Source organism: Magallana gigas, chromosome 4, assembly GCF_963853765.1.
Source record: "Magallana gigas chromosome 4, xbMagGiga1.1, whole genome shotgun sequence".
Taxonomy (NCBI): domain Eukaryota; kingdom Metazoa; phylum Mollusca; class Bivalvia; order Ostreida; family Ostreidae; genus Magallana; species Magallana gigas.
In genome coordinates this window covers 39,915,770-39,931,470 of record NC_088856.1, presented here as the reverse complement: position 1 = coordinate 39,931,470, position 15,701 = coordinate 39,915,770, and the positions used below count along the sequence as shown (strand labels likewise).

The window sequence follows — 15,701 nt, the reverse complement described above, 5'->3', positions numbered from 1 at the left end:
CAGGCAGCTGCATCTGATATGGACGGCTGTGACACCGGCGTCCAGTGGAAAGGTACCTCTCTCTCTCTCTCTCTCTCTCTCTCTCTCTCTCTCTTCCATATAGGCCTACCTGTAAAACCGTGCTGATGTACATAGTACGAGTCTACAAGTCTATCGACCTTTATTGTAAACTATAAAAGGACTTAAAAATGCTATATAGAAGAATAATTTCTGTTCAAAGTTTTATATTCTGGCAAATATAGTATAATACTTTGTATCGTTTTATTCACACATCCGTAATCGATATCTTCATTTTTGTTCTGTCTTCCATTAATGAAACTTACGATTTCAGTTCACAAATAATTAATTTACTTTGAATTAATATCATAAATGTTCTACAACAAGTTAAATACACTATTGTACAAGTAATTGAAAATACAGATGTTTTTTTTTATTCAATAGGAAATTGGATACTTATGACCAGTCTGATGCTGGTATCACTACTCATTAGAAGAACTCTTACATAAGACAGGAAACCTCTCATTGAACAGGTCATCACCAATATTCAAGTGAAGATGGTCTAAAAGAAGCAGTTATTATCTACCAAAAAATATTTATTAGTGTCCTTCAATAAAATATGCGGTCTTTTTATTTGTTTCTCCATTCTTAATTTTTGAAGTTATCGGGTTTTTTTCTTCAAAATTTACCAAGCTTGAGATAATTCTTTGAGAAGCAATATTATTTTGACTGTAACTCGTAAATTACCTATTGTCAATTTATCATACCGGTGTATATCTATCCAATCATAAATCAAGAAGAAGGCCATTTAGAGTTTTTCTGAAAGTTATTTTAATAAGGACAATATATACAGTTACCAAAACTGTACGTTAATAATACGATTTTCAATAAGTATTATTACAAATCGATATTATTCACTCAAACATGATATTTCTTGGGGTGACCACACCTTCCCGTCGCGAGATGTCACTTCTTTCTCTCCGACCACCCGGATGAAACAGTTTGGGCGGGACTGAGACAAAAATAAACAAAAGAAAAGCGATACTGTTTAAAATAAGTCTCATAAATAAAAGTTCGCAATGCTAGTATATCGATTATATTACAGCAGATTCTTCAAAACATTAACAGGAAGCACTTTCTTTTTAATAATAAAAATGCATATTTTCATATAAGCACTAAAACTATAATATATACATGTATTAAGACGGTAACATTAAGCTTGATAACATTAATCGTGAATCAAGATATATGAAATTGTTATATACGAAACAAACGTTTTTGACATAAAAGAGTATAATTACGTCTCAAATGGGACTTTCAATGTGTATCTGATCTTAGTTAGGCTAGAAAAATATACGTAAATAAAAATCGCTGATAATTAGAGGCTGTCAAAATATTTGTAATGGAATAACCGTATCAATGTTATTCATCAATTTGTACACAGTGACAAAGAAAACACACAAAGCGTGCAGATACTGATCAACAGTCGGTGATTTCTAAGCGTGTGTGTTCTTTTGACATCGGAAGGGTGCAAGTGAGGCGGAATAATGGTCTGCGCATGCTCAGATGGTGCCATTAAGTGAAATTGTTATCCCAAAATTTAAAGACCCCTGTCAAGCAAAAATCAAATCATTTTATTGAAATGAATACGCCTGTCTACTAAATAAATGATAAATTTAAAGCATTTAAAAGTGCAATATTTATCTGAATAACTAAATAACTCAAATTGGAAGTAAAAAGAAATACAAAGGTTATTGCCCTGTCAAAATGACATGTAATTATCTAGCAACCATTTAAAGGAAAGAAATAAACTTCAATTACCCTTTTACGTAATAATCCATGATCAAACGATTTCAAAAACCTTCACAAAGCTATATGATTTTGCATTTCAAAACCAATTCTAATAATTTCTACCAATTGACCCCCAATTGCAAAAAACAAAAACAAATATTATCAAAAGCATACACTAGTTTCATAGATTTCACAAAAGTGTAATGGAAAAAAAAAACTTCATATCAAGCCAAATCAACTGCTAATTAAAATCTTTATAAAAAGTGTCTAGTATATTCAGTTTTAATTATATATTTACCATCGTCTGTCATGGTTGAATGGTTAAGTTCCGTCACAGACACATGTTTGCTTGTTTTCCGAACCAGAACTTCGTTGTTCTTCGAATCTAAACGGTATTAGAACCGCTTTAACAAGAGCTTGGATTTATGTGGGATGTTACTATTTAGTTTGCTTATCAAATCAAGCTGTCATAATATATTATATTGACCTCCTCTTCTAATTCGCTAACAGATACTCATTAATGTTCATAGACTGTCAAAACCGGAAAGTTGTTTGCCAAGATTTGCTCTACTTTGTGAAATTGACGCTGTTTCGCGAAATGTACATCCCTGCGTCAAGTCGGGCGAGTGTCGTTGCGTTCAATGCATTCATATCTATTAGCCCATGACTGGGCAGTTAACCCTGCGTAGACCAGCCTTTTATCAAATCGGAGTTTGTCATGTAATGTCCAAAGTCCAAGCTCTAGTTAAAACGCTATCTATAAAGCTAAATATTTCTCCTATAAACACAAGCACAAACAAATAAATACATGTAGAAGACATATAAGAATGGTTAGCTGTTCCTATTTAAGGAATACAGATGCGTTTGGGGTAGGATCAAATCTAATAAAGCCCAATTGGCTTTATGGTAAAGTTCATCCAGCCCGACCGTTACATGTCACCTCATAATACTCCAAAAAGGATTGATTCCTAAATACTTACACTTGTATAACGTTGATTTTCTCAAATTATTCAATTGGATATTGAATTATTGACATTTTCTACGGTACTTTTATTTCGTGTAAATATGCAATCCCCACTCGCAACCCACAATACAAATTGTACGTGTGTTGCGTCATTGATAAAATGTACTATAGTTTCAACAATATTCGTTGAATACCAATTTTCGTGGATTTCGTTGTTAAGTTGATCAACGAAATTGATCAACGAATCTAAAAGGCATCAATAACATTTTTCCGATCTTGACAATATCATTTATTGATGATATGAAATCGGTATTTTAAAGTTTATCGTGTAGCAATAGTAGATAATGGCGACCTCTATAATTTGTTAAGAAAGTAGAATGTCTTGAAAATTAGTTACTTTTTCTCGGATTGTAGACTTGGTGTTGGAGGGACTCTCGATAGGTCGGAATGACTGGCAATGCTTCCGGAGGGATATCCTAAAACATAATTTATGGTCAAACAAACAAGCAATCTTTTTCATGTATACCAATGATTCCAAAATTCTATTTTCTTCAAAAACAAAATAATATCAATAGCACACATAAATGCATAGACGGAGTAAACAGAATGAAAAATATCCCTTTTAAGAAGTTTGTTGAATGTACTCAGCTCATTAATTAAAATTCCCTGTAGCAATAAAAATCACGCATATTTTTAGACAATTCTATAATTATAATATAACTTACATTAATAATAAATGATTCCTGTGTTGAATGTTTCTTTTCAGGCCGAACTTTGGTTGTAGCTAAGGATAGATCACAAATAAAATCAGTTTCATACCTTTTTGGAAAAAAGATTGCAATTGTATCAAGCCAAATTTTACAACATTGTACATTTAAATAAATGTAAAATAAAGTTCACATAATAGTATTACATTTAGTAACTTCTCCATTTTCTTCCTTTAACCTAGAGAAAGAAAAAATTCAGAATATATCATATAAAAATAGTTTTCTTCTAAATTAAATGATTAAAGTGACTAAATCATATATCATTAACTATATGAACTAGATTTCATATCAATATAATTGATTATAGGAGAGTTGGATGACTGTGTCCATGTTTAGACTATATTGATATCCTAAAGAAGAGGTTTGTGTTTAATATACATTAGGTAATAAATCAAATTTTAAAACTTAAATACACTTAATTTTTTTTCATTAAATTAATAGCTTAAAAGATACAAAAATCGCATTTGAAAATTTAATGTAGATTTGAGGCCTATCACCAAGCCTAAAACACAATTTTATCAAAGCTGACTCTGAAACAGATATTACATACTTGTATTTCCGTCCCCTGTACGTGCAGACGCAATAGATCACAGTGAACAACACAGCAATAAGGATGGTCAATCCAATAGTCGCCAATACAGCGATTCCTTCGGTAGTTTCCGGCCAAGACTCGGTGTCCGAGATGACAAACTCGGTAGATGGGTCGACTGACGTCACAGGAAACGTCGCAAAAGTGGGCGTGGTTAGAACGGAGGAGGGCGTGCCGTCGGGAGACTCGCGCAGCACGTTGAGGATGTTATCTTGAGACATGAAAGGTTTGTTTCCATCGATACCAGACTGAGTGTCAGCTGACACGCTATTGACGACGTACATAGTGGACTGTGAACTAATGAAAAAGAAAATGGTTCACAATACTGTATACACCTGACATGGACGCAAACATTTGTTAGATTCCTCACTGTTTCCAAATTGAATAGATTGTACTTTTCCGAATATCCGACAATTCATATATTGATGTTCAATTCTCATTAATAAGATGGCTCGATACTTTTCAAATCCAATTTAAATTAAAATGAACATGATATAACAAGTACTACTTTGTAAACATACGTTGACGCCAACAGACGACGTCTTGCTGTGGTCGTGGTTTCTGTAATTCTCCAAATTCCGACCCTTGTATTGGCGGGAAACAAGTTTTGAAGAGATGCAAGAAGCAGATGCCTGTGAATAAATTCATACTTTTCGATGATTTTTCTCGATACAAGTACAAATATCCATTGGATATAATTGTTACAGTTACAGAAAATGCCATGCAGTTACTGACATTTGTAAATCATGTGCCTAAAAACGATATAAAGTGTATAAGATTATGGTGGCTTACTTCTGTGATTCCACGGTTGCTTTTGAAATACTGTGGGTAAGCACGACCATATGTTCTGTTGGTGTCATCGTATCCACTCGGAACAGAGCGGACGTCGCCGTTACGTTGTTCCCGGATGTTTGGATTCTAACGGCCATTGAAAAGAAATAACGCGTGCCATCAAACAATTTACTGCGGTCTTTGACGTATAAATCTCCCGAGGTGGACCCTACATTAAACAACGTAGTTCCTCCAATCAAACTGTACCTTACAGAATCACTCGGTCCAATCGTGAACCCGAAATCGGCTACTTTTACTTTTACTATCACATCACCATTCTTTGCCGTTGTTGGACATTCCAGGGAATAAAAAGGAGACTGTCCGTTAGTTGAAGTCGAACGGGGATTATCGTAAACATCAACTACATCAATCACAACATTAACACTTCCTGTTAAAGACGGAGTGCCTTGGTCTTTTGCATAAACGATGAAAGCTATTCTTGGAGAGGATTCGTAGTCCGGAGAAATCGACAGTGTCAGATGACCCGACGAAGTAATACTTAATGCAGTCAAGGCAGCTGTATCAGAGGGGTCTATCTCGTACGTTACTTGTCCATTCAAGTCACTATCAGCGTCCGTAGCAGGGACTTGACCAATAGTTAACCCAACAGGTGAATTTTCAACAACAGCATCGAATGTGATAGTTGAAGACTGAAATGTTGGCATGTTGTCATTAAGATCATTAACCTTCACGTTAACGTTTTTGTTGTATACAAGACCAGTGTTCACAGTATCCTGAATGTGTACGGTGAGAAAATAGTTGATTCGTTCCTCGTGATCTATAGCATGAGCTACCTTCACGACGCCATTGTTTGCCCCAATTTTGAAGTTGTTATTGAAGTTTCCTGAGATAATCGTATATTCGATTGTTGTGCCCGGGTTATGTATTGGATCGGGTATCACTGTGCCTACAGACGTATCTATAGCCACGTTTTCGTCAATACTATAAGAGAAGTCGCTTGAGGTCGGCGAGTATGGAGGATCTATCTTAACACTCAGTGTGGTGGTAGAGGTTTTCTTCGGAACTCCTTTATCTATTGCATGAATCACCAAGGAATACGTATCCGGAGATGAAACTAATGACGTCACTGTCGATACCCGTCCACTGTCTTTGTTCAAGAAGAAAGTGTTTGTAACGTCACCGCCAGCTATGAAGTATTCAATGACAGCATTGTCCATTATATCGGTGTCGTTACCAGTAATCGTGGTTAGATATGTTCCTACTGGGCTAGCTCGCCCAAGAGTAATCGAATAGGGTTCTCCAATGAAATACGGAGAGTTATCGTTGGCGTCCATGACTTCTATACTTAAGGTCAGGCTCCCCGTTTTTGCTGGACTACCGGCATCAACAGCTATGATACTAAGAGTGTATAATCCTACAGCTTCACGATCTAGCAAGTTTCGAAGAAGGACTTTCCCATTGTTAGGATCTACGGAAAACCGAAGGTCGCCGTTTCCAGAAAGAATGGAGTATGTCAATCGAGCGTTTGCTCCAGCGTCGGCATCAGTCGCGTGCACGGAATACAGAGCACTGCTTATGTTCAACATTTCGTTCACTTTAACGATAACAGTTGTTGGACTGAATATAGGAGAGTTGTCATTAATATCCGTTATAATGATGTCTACTTCAACGGTACTAGCAAGAGATGGAGTCCCGCCATCAACAGCTTGGACGATTAGAGCATACGAGCTTCTTAGTGGGGCGTTAAGCACAGAATTCACTTTCAAGACCGCAGTCGACGAATCTATGATGAAATCAGAACTGAATTCACCAGAAATAATGGAGAAACTAATAGCCGAATTGGTTCCCGTGTCCTTATCTGATGCTGTCAATGTTCCAACGACGGAATTTATTGGACTATCCTCTGGTATTGTGAAGGAATATTTGGAAACAGAGAAGATAGGTTTGTTGTCATTTATATCACTAAGCGTAACTGTAACTGTGACGAAATCACGCAGCGTGTTCTGTTGCATGTTTACTGATGTTATCGTTATGTCATAACTTGCTGTGGTGTCCCTGTCAAGATTTCCAATAACACTCAATTGTCCGGTATATTCATTTACAGCAAATTTTCCATCGGAGTTACCAGAAGTTATTGCATAGGAAAGGTCCTTGTTTTCAAGTGCGCCGCTGATTGTCGCGTCTGAATCAAACACCGATGTACCAATCTGTGTATTTTCTGCTATAGTGATAGACTGTGTATTTGATGCGAAACGTGGCTGTGCATAAACAGGAGTAATATCAATATCAACGGTTGCAGTTGAAGACCTTCGCGGACTGCCATTATCTTTGCTTTCAATCAGGATGACGTATTTATTTGTCGCTTCGTAATCCAGGACAGAGTTCACCTCGATTACATCAGAAGTGATTCGGAAAGCGTTCCCCGTGTTCCCCGCCACGATGGACAAAGTCAGGTCCTTGTTTACTCCAGAATCAGTATCAGTGCACGTTACACGTGTAACAGATCCTCCAATTGGATAATTCTCAATAACTTGGCCCGTGTAAACATTCTGTGAGAAAACTGGATCGTTGTCATTGACGTCCGTGATTGTCAAAGCGAGGACGGCGTTGGTGACGTCACCTTGTCCGTTGCTCGCAGTAATCGTTAACGAGTAGGAAGGCGTTGTCTCTCGATCCAGCAGCTTAGTGAGATAGATGTTTCCAGACTGACGATCAACAGTGAACGAGTTATCGTTTCCTACAGTGATGGCATACGTTATTGCAGACCCTACATCGAGATCTTGAGCAGTGACGGTGAATATGAGAGTGCCCAATGCAGTGTTTTCCGCAAGAGTGTGCGAATACGCACCACCTGTTGTCAAGAACTCCGTTTGGTATTCGTTAACATTCGTCACTTGCAATAGAACTATTGTGGTCCCTGTTAGGGGTGGTGTTCCGGCGTCAGTGGCTACTACCGTTAGCATGTAAATTTTGGTAGTTTCAGCATCCAATGTAGCACTAAGTTTTAATTGACCACTTGTGTCTATCTCGAATTTGCTCTCAGCGTTACCGCTAGCTATGGAGTAAGACATCGCGCTGTTTGGTCCTGCTGAATCAATGTCTGTTGCAGCCAAATCTTGAATCAATGTCCCTACACCAATGTTCTCTGCAATAGACGTTTCATAAAACGTGGAACCAAATGTTGGCGGGTTGTCGTTATTATCAACAACGGTCACGGTAATTGCGTTATCGGCAGTCTTCGATAGATTTATATCAGTGATTCTGATACCTAAGGTATAAGATGCAGTAACCTCTCTATCCAAAGCCGAGTAAATAAATACATTGCCGGTGTAAGAATTGATTTTGAATTTATTTTCTGTATTGCCGCTAACTATCGAAAACGATTTAAATCCAGATGCGGTGCTTCCCAAAACGTCGAAAACAGAGGAACCAAGAGGAGACGACTCATCAATTAACGCAGTACCAGGCATGTTCGTAAATACCGGGTCTGATTGTAACAGTACATTGAGAAATATGGTCGTTGAAAGAGGAACAACAGCAGAATCTGACGCAATGATTGTGAGTTGATAGTTAACGTCACTCGGTAATTTATTGAATACAACCCGGCCATCTGGCTCAATCCGAAAATCCGTGTTTGTATTTCCCGCATTTATCGTGTAGACAATGTTGCCATGCGGGCCGGGCGAATCCTGATCGGTACATATCACTGTATAGACGTCTAAGCCCATAGTAAACGGAGGACTTGCAACAACCTCGGCACTTATCGAACAATCTGGGGGATATTCGTTGACGTCATCGACGGTGATCGTCATGGTACCTGTTCCGGTGTTACTTCCGACACTGGCCTGGTCCACAGCTAAAATCACCACTTCATACGTAGCTTGCGCTTCGCGGTCAAGGGGATGAATTGGGAACAGTTCGTGCGTGGAACTTTTGATTGCAAACGTATCTGTGTGTGTCATCAAAGAGTAAACAATAGACCCGTCATCACCTGCGTCCGAATCTGAGGCGGCCGGAAAGGGCACGGCCGTACCTATGAAAGCAGAATTCTAATATTACTGTTAAACTTTTTATTTTGTATAGTTTAACTCATAGTTTAACTTATAGTTCAAATTTGTATCGTTTTTATGCTCAGTCAGGATGTAATACATCAGAACAGCGATTCAGAAACGATTTAAAGATCCATAAACTGATTTTCCATGGAATCACATAAAATCATTCAGTTTGGTATTCTTATCTATATGAGATGCCAATGCATTTAATTATGTTTTACAATGTATCATGAAATCTTAATTCTTATCTATAAGTGGTACCAATACAATGTGTACCTGCTGCGGCGTTTTCTTGCACTGTGCCAGACAAAGATCCTGGAAAGGTCGGCGTGAACTCGTTTATTCCGGTTACTGTGACGTAAACAGTCACTGTTGAAGAGAGAGGAGTAGGTGTGCCACCATCTTCTGCCTTGACCACAATCGTACAAAGACTAGCAGACTCGTAATCAAACGCGGAAGTAGCAGATATCAAACCGGAAGCAGCATCTAAGGCCAGAGAACATCCGGTTCCTGTGTTTCCACCTGATCAAAAATGTTAAAAGTGTAGCGATTCTATTTATTTTTCCAAAGTTCTTTTTTTTCAACTGGATAGTAAAACATGAAACATTTCGTACTTGTGATGGAATAAGATATCTGTCCGTTCGTTGCAAGATCCGGATCTTGTGCAGTCACAGTCAGAATTCCAAGGTTTACACCTGTGTTCTCTGGAACTGTTACTTGGTATGAACTCTAAAAACAACATACAAAGCTGACAATGGCCATGGAGAACATACATGTATTTCTAGTTTATAAAACGAGAATTTAGTACAGGATTATGTATGTTGAAAAAGATGAAAAGAAAACATTTAGACTGTTTAAAAGATTACATCAAGTGTATGTTGTTCTCAGTAAATATAAATAAGGATCGTTATAAAGCAGGGGCATAAATAATAATCTTAAATTGTATTTTAAAAAAATAATGACATAACGTATGCGGAAAGTCAATCAATGAAATGACTCTCGTCCTAACCATCGATCGGACTTTAAAATTTTCTTCAACAGCAACAAAACGATGTGATAAAATAAACTGAATAAATATAAGCCATTCATTGCGGACAGTGGGCGGGAAATATATTCAGATATTTTTTCTTCACCCTTCCTCTCTGTACCTGAGAGAATGTTGGTTTGTTGTCGTTGGTATCCATAACAGCAACCGTCACGGTTCCCAGGATCTTTGCCGCCTCCTGATTGGACGAAAACGCAGAAACACTTATGATGTAACTGTCCAACGTCTCCCGGTCCAGTTCCCCTTTCGCAAGATAGATTCGACCTACAATTATATGAATATAATTTACTTGTCAATCAAAAAAATAAAGAAATTATTATATCAATCTAAGTATTTCCTCATTTTAGTAAACGACGTCGTGTGTAATTTTAACAATTAAAATACTAATGTCAGAGTTAGGAATGTTGCAAACTTACGATCTCCGGGCTTGATGTACCAGAGCGATATTCCACTTATATACATACACGGTGAACATGTATCTTGTTAATTAGTTTAAAATAGAAACGCATTACCTGTCTTTGGTTCAATTCCAAATACTGATGTCGTGTCTTCTATACTATATGTAATATCAGCATCGAAGGTGCCCGCCAAGTCTGCGTCGGTAGCACTTATAAGCTGCACCAACGTTCCTACTCCTGAATTCTCGGAAATAGCTTTGATAGAAAAATTTATACACTTAAAAAATAAAAGAGATTATTATACTTTCATGTTAAATACAGAAATCTGACTGGCTTAGACGCAGTTTATATTTTGTTCTATTACCCTCAGCGTTAGCAACACACTTAGCAACGGGTAACACAACGAATTGTTACATGCGCGTAAATCATGTGGCTACGGTTCGGCCGTACCTAAAGAAGTCAGTTAAGTTTTCTTTAAAGAAAGACCTTCAGAATAATGAAATAAATAATGCTGTTTTGGAGGGTATTAGTTGAAATTGATACCCCTAAAGAACCATTGTCATCCAACGCAAAGCATGTAAATCCTACTAATTAAAACTAAATATCAGACATCTTACATGTGCTGTATGTTCCACTGTTAGGAGCTTCCCATACAGGAACATTGTCATCTACACCAGTGACGTACACAGCCACCGTTAATGTAGTTGTCTGCGCAGGCGCGGGTCCAGCATCAACGACTTCTATTTTTAGACTGTATTGCGTAGCCTCAGTGTCAGCGTCAATTTGATTTTTCAATTTTAGGAGTTGTCCAGTCATTTTGAACTTGTCTAAAGCGTTGCCTTCAATAAATTCAATCAAAATTTGACCATAACAACATTCAATACTCGCTATTATATCAAAGATGTTGTAGGAATGAAATGGTTATACATGTATATTTTCATTTACCGTCAGTGATAGCGTAGGTCAGTGCCCCGGTATCTCCGTCACTACAAATAATATCCTGGAGTTGACTATCAACAGCACTGTTCTCTGGTAAAGTAACGGCAAAATACACTGCCGAACAAACCTATATAAAACGTAAAATGAGTTATCTTTGCCTTTTTTAGACATACATGTTATGCTAAAGTATTTTTTCAGTGCAAATATGATAGCATAAAGTGGAATTCCCACTGGTTGTTTTAAACGTTAAAATGTTAACGTTAATATTTGACTTACTGGTTTGTTATCATTTGTATTCAATACGTTGATAGTTAGCGTAGCAGTCGACATTTTCTGAGGGGTGATTCCCTCATCCGCCACTTGGACTGTAACTGTGTGAGTCTGTGCCGTTTCAAAATCTAAAGGTTCCTTGAGATACACAGCAGCCGTGACTGGGTTCATAGCAAATTTTGCTGAGTCTCCTGAAGCTAAATGATTTAAGCAATTTGAATAAGAACAAGGTTGTGCACAATAAAACGAATTCTATATAGTCTGACCCCTCCAAGGTATCTTCGGCCTCAAGTAATGCTCTTTAACAGGGCAAGGTGACTTATTTTGGTGAAATATGACCTTACGTCAATTGTTTAAGTTATAAATTTCATTTCAAAACTTTGCAAAACTATACAAACTGCCCTGCAAAAGAATGGCATTGCAGTTAAGGGCGAAATGTTAATTCTGTCGGACTAGTTTGTTATTTACATGCACTTTACATCTGAGTAAAGTTCTTTCAAGAACAGTGTTTTTTGTAAATGTAGTAGATTCCTTATTAAGATGACGACTAGCCTTGTATGGTACTGACGGTGCCCTGCAGGTTCGTGGAGTCAATTTTATCCGTCTCCTGGACAGTAAACTGATAGATGAGCGTCCCCACCGCCGTACTCTCACTGACGTCAACTGAAGTTGTCGTCTGATGAAACGCTGGCGTCATCTCATTCACTGACGTAATGGCGATATCGATGGTGACGTCAGTCGACAACTGAGGAGTGCCCCCATCTATCGCACGTACTACCAACTTTTAAAGTATATTGATCTCAAAATAATTACAAATTCTTAATAAATCATGTATACATGTTTGACTTAAATGCAGGTTAGTAAGATAATTCAAAAGAACGAAAAATCATTGATGGTCGCTTTTGTCTCTTGCTTTTGAAAATATGCATCTAGTAAAATAAAAAAAAAATCATCATTAATCTTACATGCATGATTTGAAATAGTTTAAGTTTTAACAAAAGATATCATGATATTTAATTTACTTGAAAGGCTGAATTTGAGGTTGTATCAAAATCAATTATCCCGCCCGTCACTAGTCTGACGTCACAGTTTCCGCCATTGTTCTGAACATCAAACGCCCCCGCTGCATTCCCCGACACTATGGAGTAGGTCAGGGTCCCGCTGGCCCCACTGTCGGCGTCCGTACACGTCAGAGTGGTCAGGACTGACGGGGGAGTCTGGTCCTCCGGAATACTCACATAAACGTAGCTATTGGAACACGTCTGTAAGAGTGACTCTTCTGTTAACAATCTCTGAAACCCTTTTTTCAGGTTAACTCATTTAAACAACTTTTCATCTGTTTTTTTTCTTTAAAAGATACATATTGCCTTTATTGCTTGTATTAATATGCAGTTGAAATCACCAATAGCATAATTTTTCATAACACTGCTTCAACGTCACAGCGAGCTTAGTTATATATATATATATATATATATATATATATATATATATATATATATATATATATATATATATATATATATATATATATATATATATATATATACATGTATTACTTTACGAATATTTAGGGAATTTAATATAATTAATATCTATATGAAAGGGATTTATAATGTGATGAAGTGAATATCTCATGTTTTGCAATAGTACTAGTATATAATTTTATCTTGTGCAATTTCTTTGAAAAAAAAAATTAGCTTAAGAACAATCATTTTTATATATATCAATAGTCAATGAATGTGTGTTAATGAAAAGCATTTAATCTTGACATTTCACCTTACGAATATGTTATTTGATTTTTTCCAAAAAAAAAAAGAAAAAGAAAAAATGCGTGAGCACTGACCGGTGGGTTATCATTGACGTCCTCCACGGTAACCATGACAGTAGATGTCGCCTGTTTCTGTGGCAACAGCCCCTGGTCCGTGACGACCACCGTCAGATTGTGGACCTGCGTCACTTCATAGTCCAAGCTCTTCCTCAAGTAAAGGCCCGCCAGGTCTCCGATGAAGAACTTATCGGACCCTGTTCCTCCTGAAAGAATAAATATTATTTTCGGTGAAAGTCAAGAATTTGTGATACCATCATCCTGAGGTAGAGTCAGTAGCACCATTTTCTCCATTTTGTTAAACAAAAAAAGGTTTGAGAAGGGGGACGTTTTTTAACTGCCTTATGTGTTGTAGTGTTGTATATGTACCTTAATCCTCGTCAGAAAATTTAAAAAACTAATATATTTAACGACGGGAACCCCCCCCCCCCCAAACACACACACACACACACATACACTCTTGGTCCTGTTAATGTCTGTCAGTGGTTTCTTTACACAAGAAAAAAGAAGAAAACTCGTAAAAGTTACCTGTGATAACCAGTTTGTATTTCTGCAGTTCATCTGCTCCATTCACCAGCAAAATGTCGTCATCTGATACCGCTATACCAAGCATCATCGTGTTCAGCGCGTGATTCTCGGGCACCGTGACCGTATATGGAACTCCCGTAAATATGGGGACATTGTCGTTAGCTGATTGAATCTCAATGTTAACTGTGACGTCACTGGTCAGAGAAGGGGTACCTCCATCGGCTACTCGAATTATCAGCTAGGAGAGCAAAAATAAATGTAAGTTTTGAATGTCCCGCGAAAATTATACTGAACGTTGCCAAATCTGATTGGTAGATATATTTAGTTACCGAGTAGGATCGAGTTCCAAAATCGAAATCGGGTTGGGTAACTGTCTTTAAGTCACATGAAGTACCGAGACCGAAAGCACCTTCGTCATTTCCCGAAATGATGGAGCATGTAAGAGTTCCGTCTGCCCCGGTGTCTACGTCAACGCATGCTAAATTTAAAACCGTGGCGGCAGGAGCCGTCGTTTCAGGAATGGTCACTAGTCTAATGTCTGGTGTGCAGTCTGGGGCAGTATTTGCATCTATCACAAATATTCATAGCGTATATTTAAAGAAGAGAGAAAGAGATACTTTTAAACTTCAAAAGAAATATAATTTGAAATATTTTCAAAATGCATGTGCCTGTTATTACACTAAGATGTCAGTTTAATATTAATTCTTTGATTTTTTTTTTTTATTATTATTCATAATTCATTATATCATTTATCTATGAAAAACTTCCATTAAACAAAAAATGTCAATAAATATATAAAATTATTCCCTTGAAAAGAGCAAAATACTAAAGACATTATTTCTCTATCATTAAAAAAAACATGTTTGCATATACATTTTATAGAGCTATTTTCCAAAGTCTAGGTTTACATGTAAATTTTTCACCACATCAATTTTTATACTTTCAAAAAGAGTTATTCTTTTTTTTTTAATTATTCATACTTACAAACAGTAAAAACTAGTAGTCCTTCCAAAAACAAGTAACCTAACACGCTCATGTTGAGAACTCGTTTGAATGATTATAGTGACAACCCGTTATGAAGGTAACTTCAACATATCAAACTCTTTGTCAGTATAAACTCGTCATTTTGGCCAATATACATTTTTCAAAAAAGTTTTCAAAATATTCTTTAATCTTTACAAATAATTCTACCTAGAATTAATCCTACTTCACAATGCAATATCCGTTGAATATCAAATATTAAAAGAAATAAAAAACGGATTTTTCCTTCTCTGTGTGTTTCTACAGGCAACACGTCGAATAGAAAATGTATGTTTCAATTCATCAATCGTATTTGAATGATAAACCCCTGTATATAAAAAGAAATAATTCGTCTAATTTGATTTGAGCTGAACTTTTCTGTTATTTACAGGTAAACGACTGCCGGAGTTATCGTCCGTGATTTCAATCATACACACACTGCATTTGAATAGACAGGTAAAACCCCAGGTACCAAATGAGGGGATTATCTCCATCAGTTCTTAACTCGTCCCCCTTAATTCTCTTTTATGATCGGGCATCAAATAATGCTATTTTAAAGTTTGTATTTGTATTGAACCCTATTCAAGAGGCTCAGACTTCACGTTTTCATCACCGGCTTCGGAGCAGTTTGGGTGGTTGTTTTTCTTCTTTTTGACTGTCCGCTGGTTTGTAATAATGTTCCAGTGACAGACAAAGCGTTTTCGGAAAACTTCACACCTCCAAC

General features: G+C 37.0%; 1 protein-coding gene across 1 annotated transcript; it reads right to left on the bottom strand.

Moving 5' to 3' along the window:
* Positions 1-819: 819 nt before the first annotated feature.
* LOC105340583 (protocadherin Fat 4) lies at positions 820-15,224 on the bottom strand. The gene is made up of 22 exons (XM_034451831.2): positions 14,942-15,224; positions 14,287-14,525; positions 13,958-14,195; positions 13,448-13,635; positions 12,627-12,866; positions 12,157-12,385; positions 11,999-12,006; positions 11,611-11,856; positions 11,341-11,461; positions 11,013-11,234; positions 10,510-10,650; positions 10,101-10,261; positions 9,567-9,681; positions 9,229-9,474; positions 4,901-8,933; positions 4,630-4,740; positions 4,070-4,405; positions 3,666-3,697; positions 3,478-3,536; positions 3,150-3,228; positions 2,087-2,173; positions 820-1,009 (listed from the first exon to the last, which is right to left on the bottom strand). The coding sequence occupies exons 1-22, from the start codon at positions 14,991-14,993 to the stop codon at positions 912-914; spliced, it is 7,281 nt and encodes a 2,426-aa protein (XP_034307722.2). The 5' UTR covers positions 14,994-15,224; the 3' UTR covers positions 820-911.
* Positions 15,225-15,701: the final 477 nt, after the last annotated feature.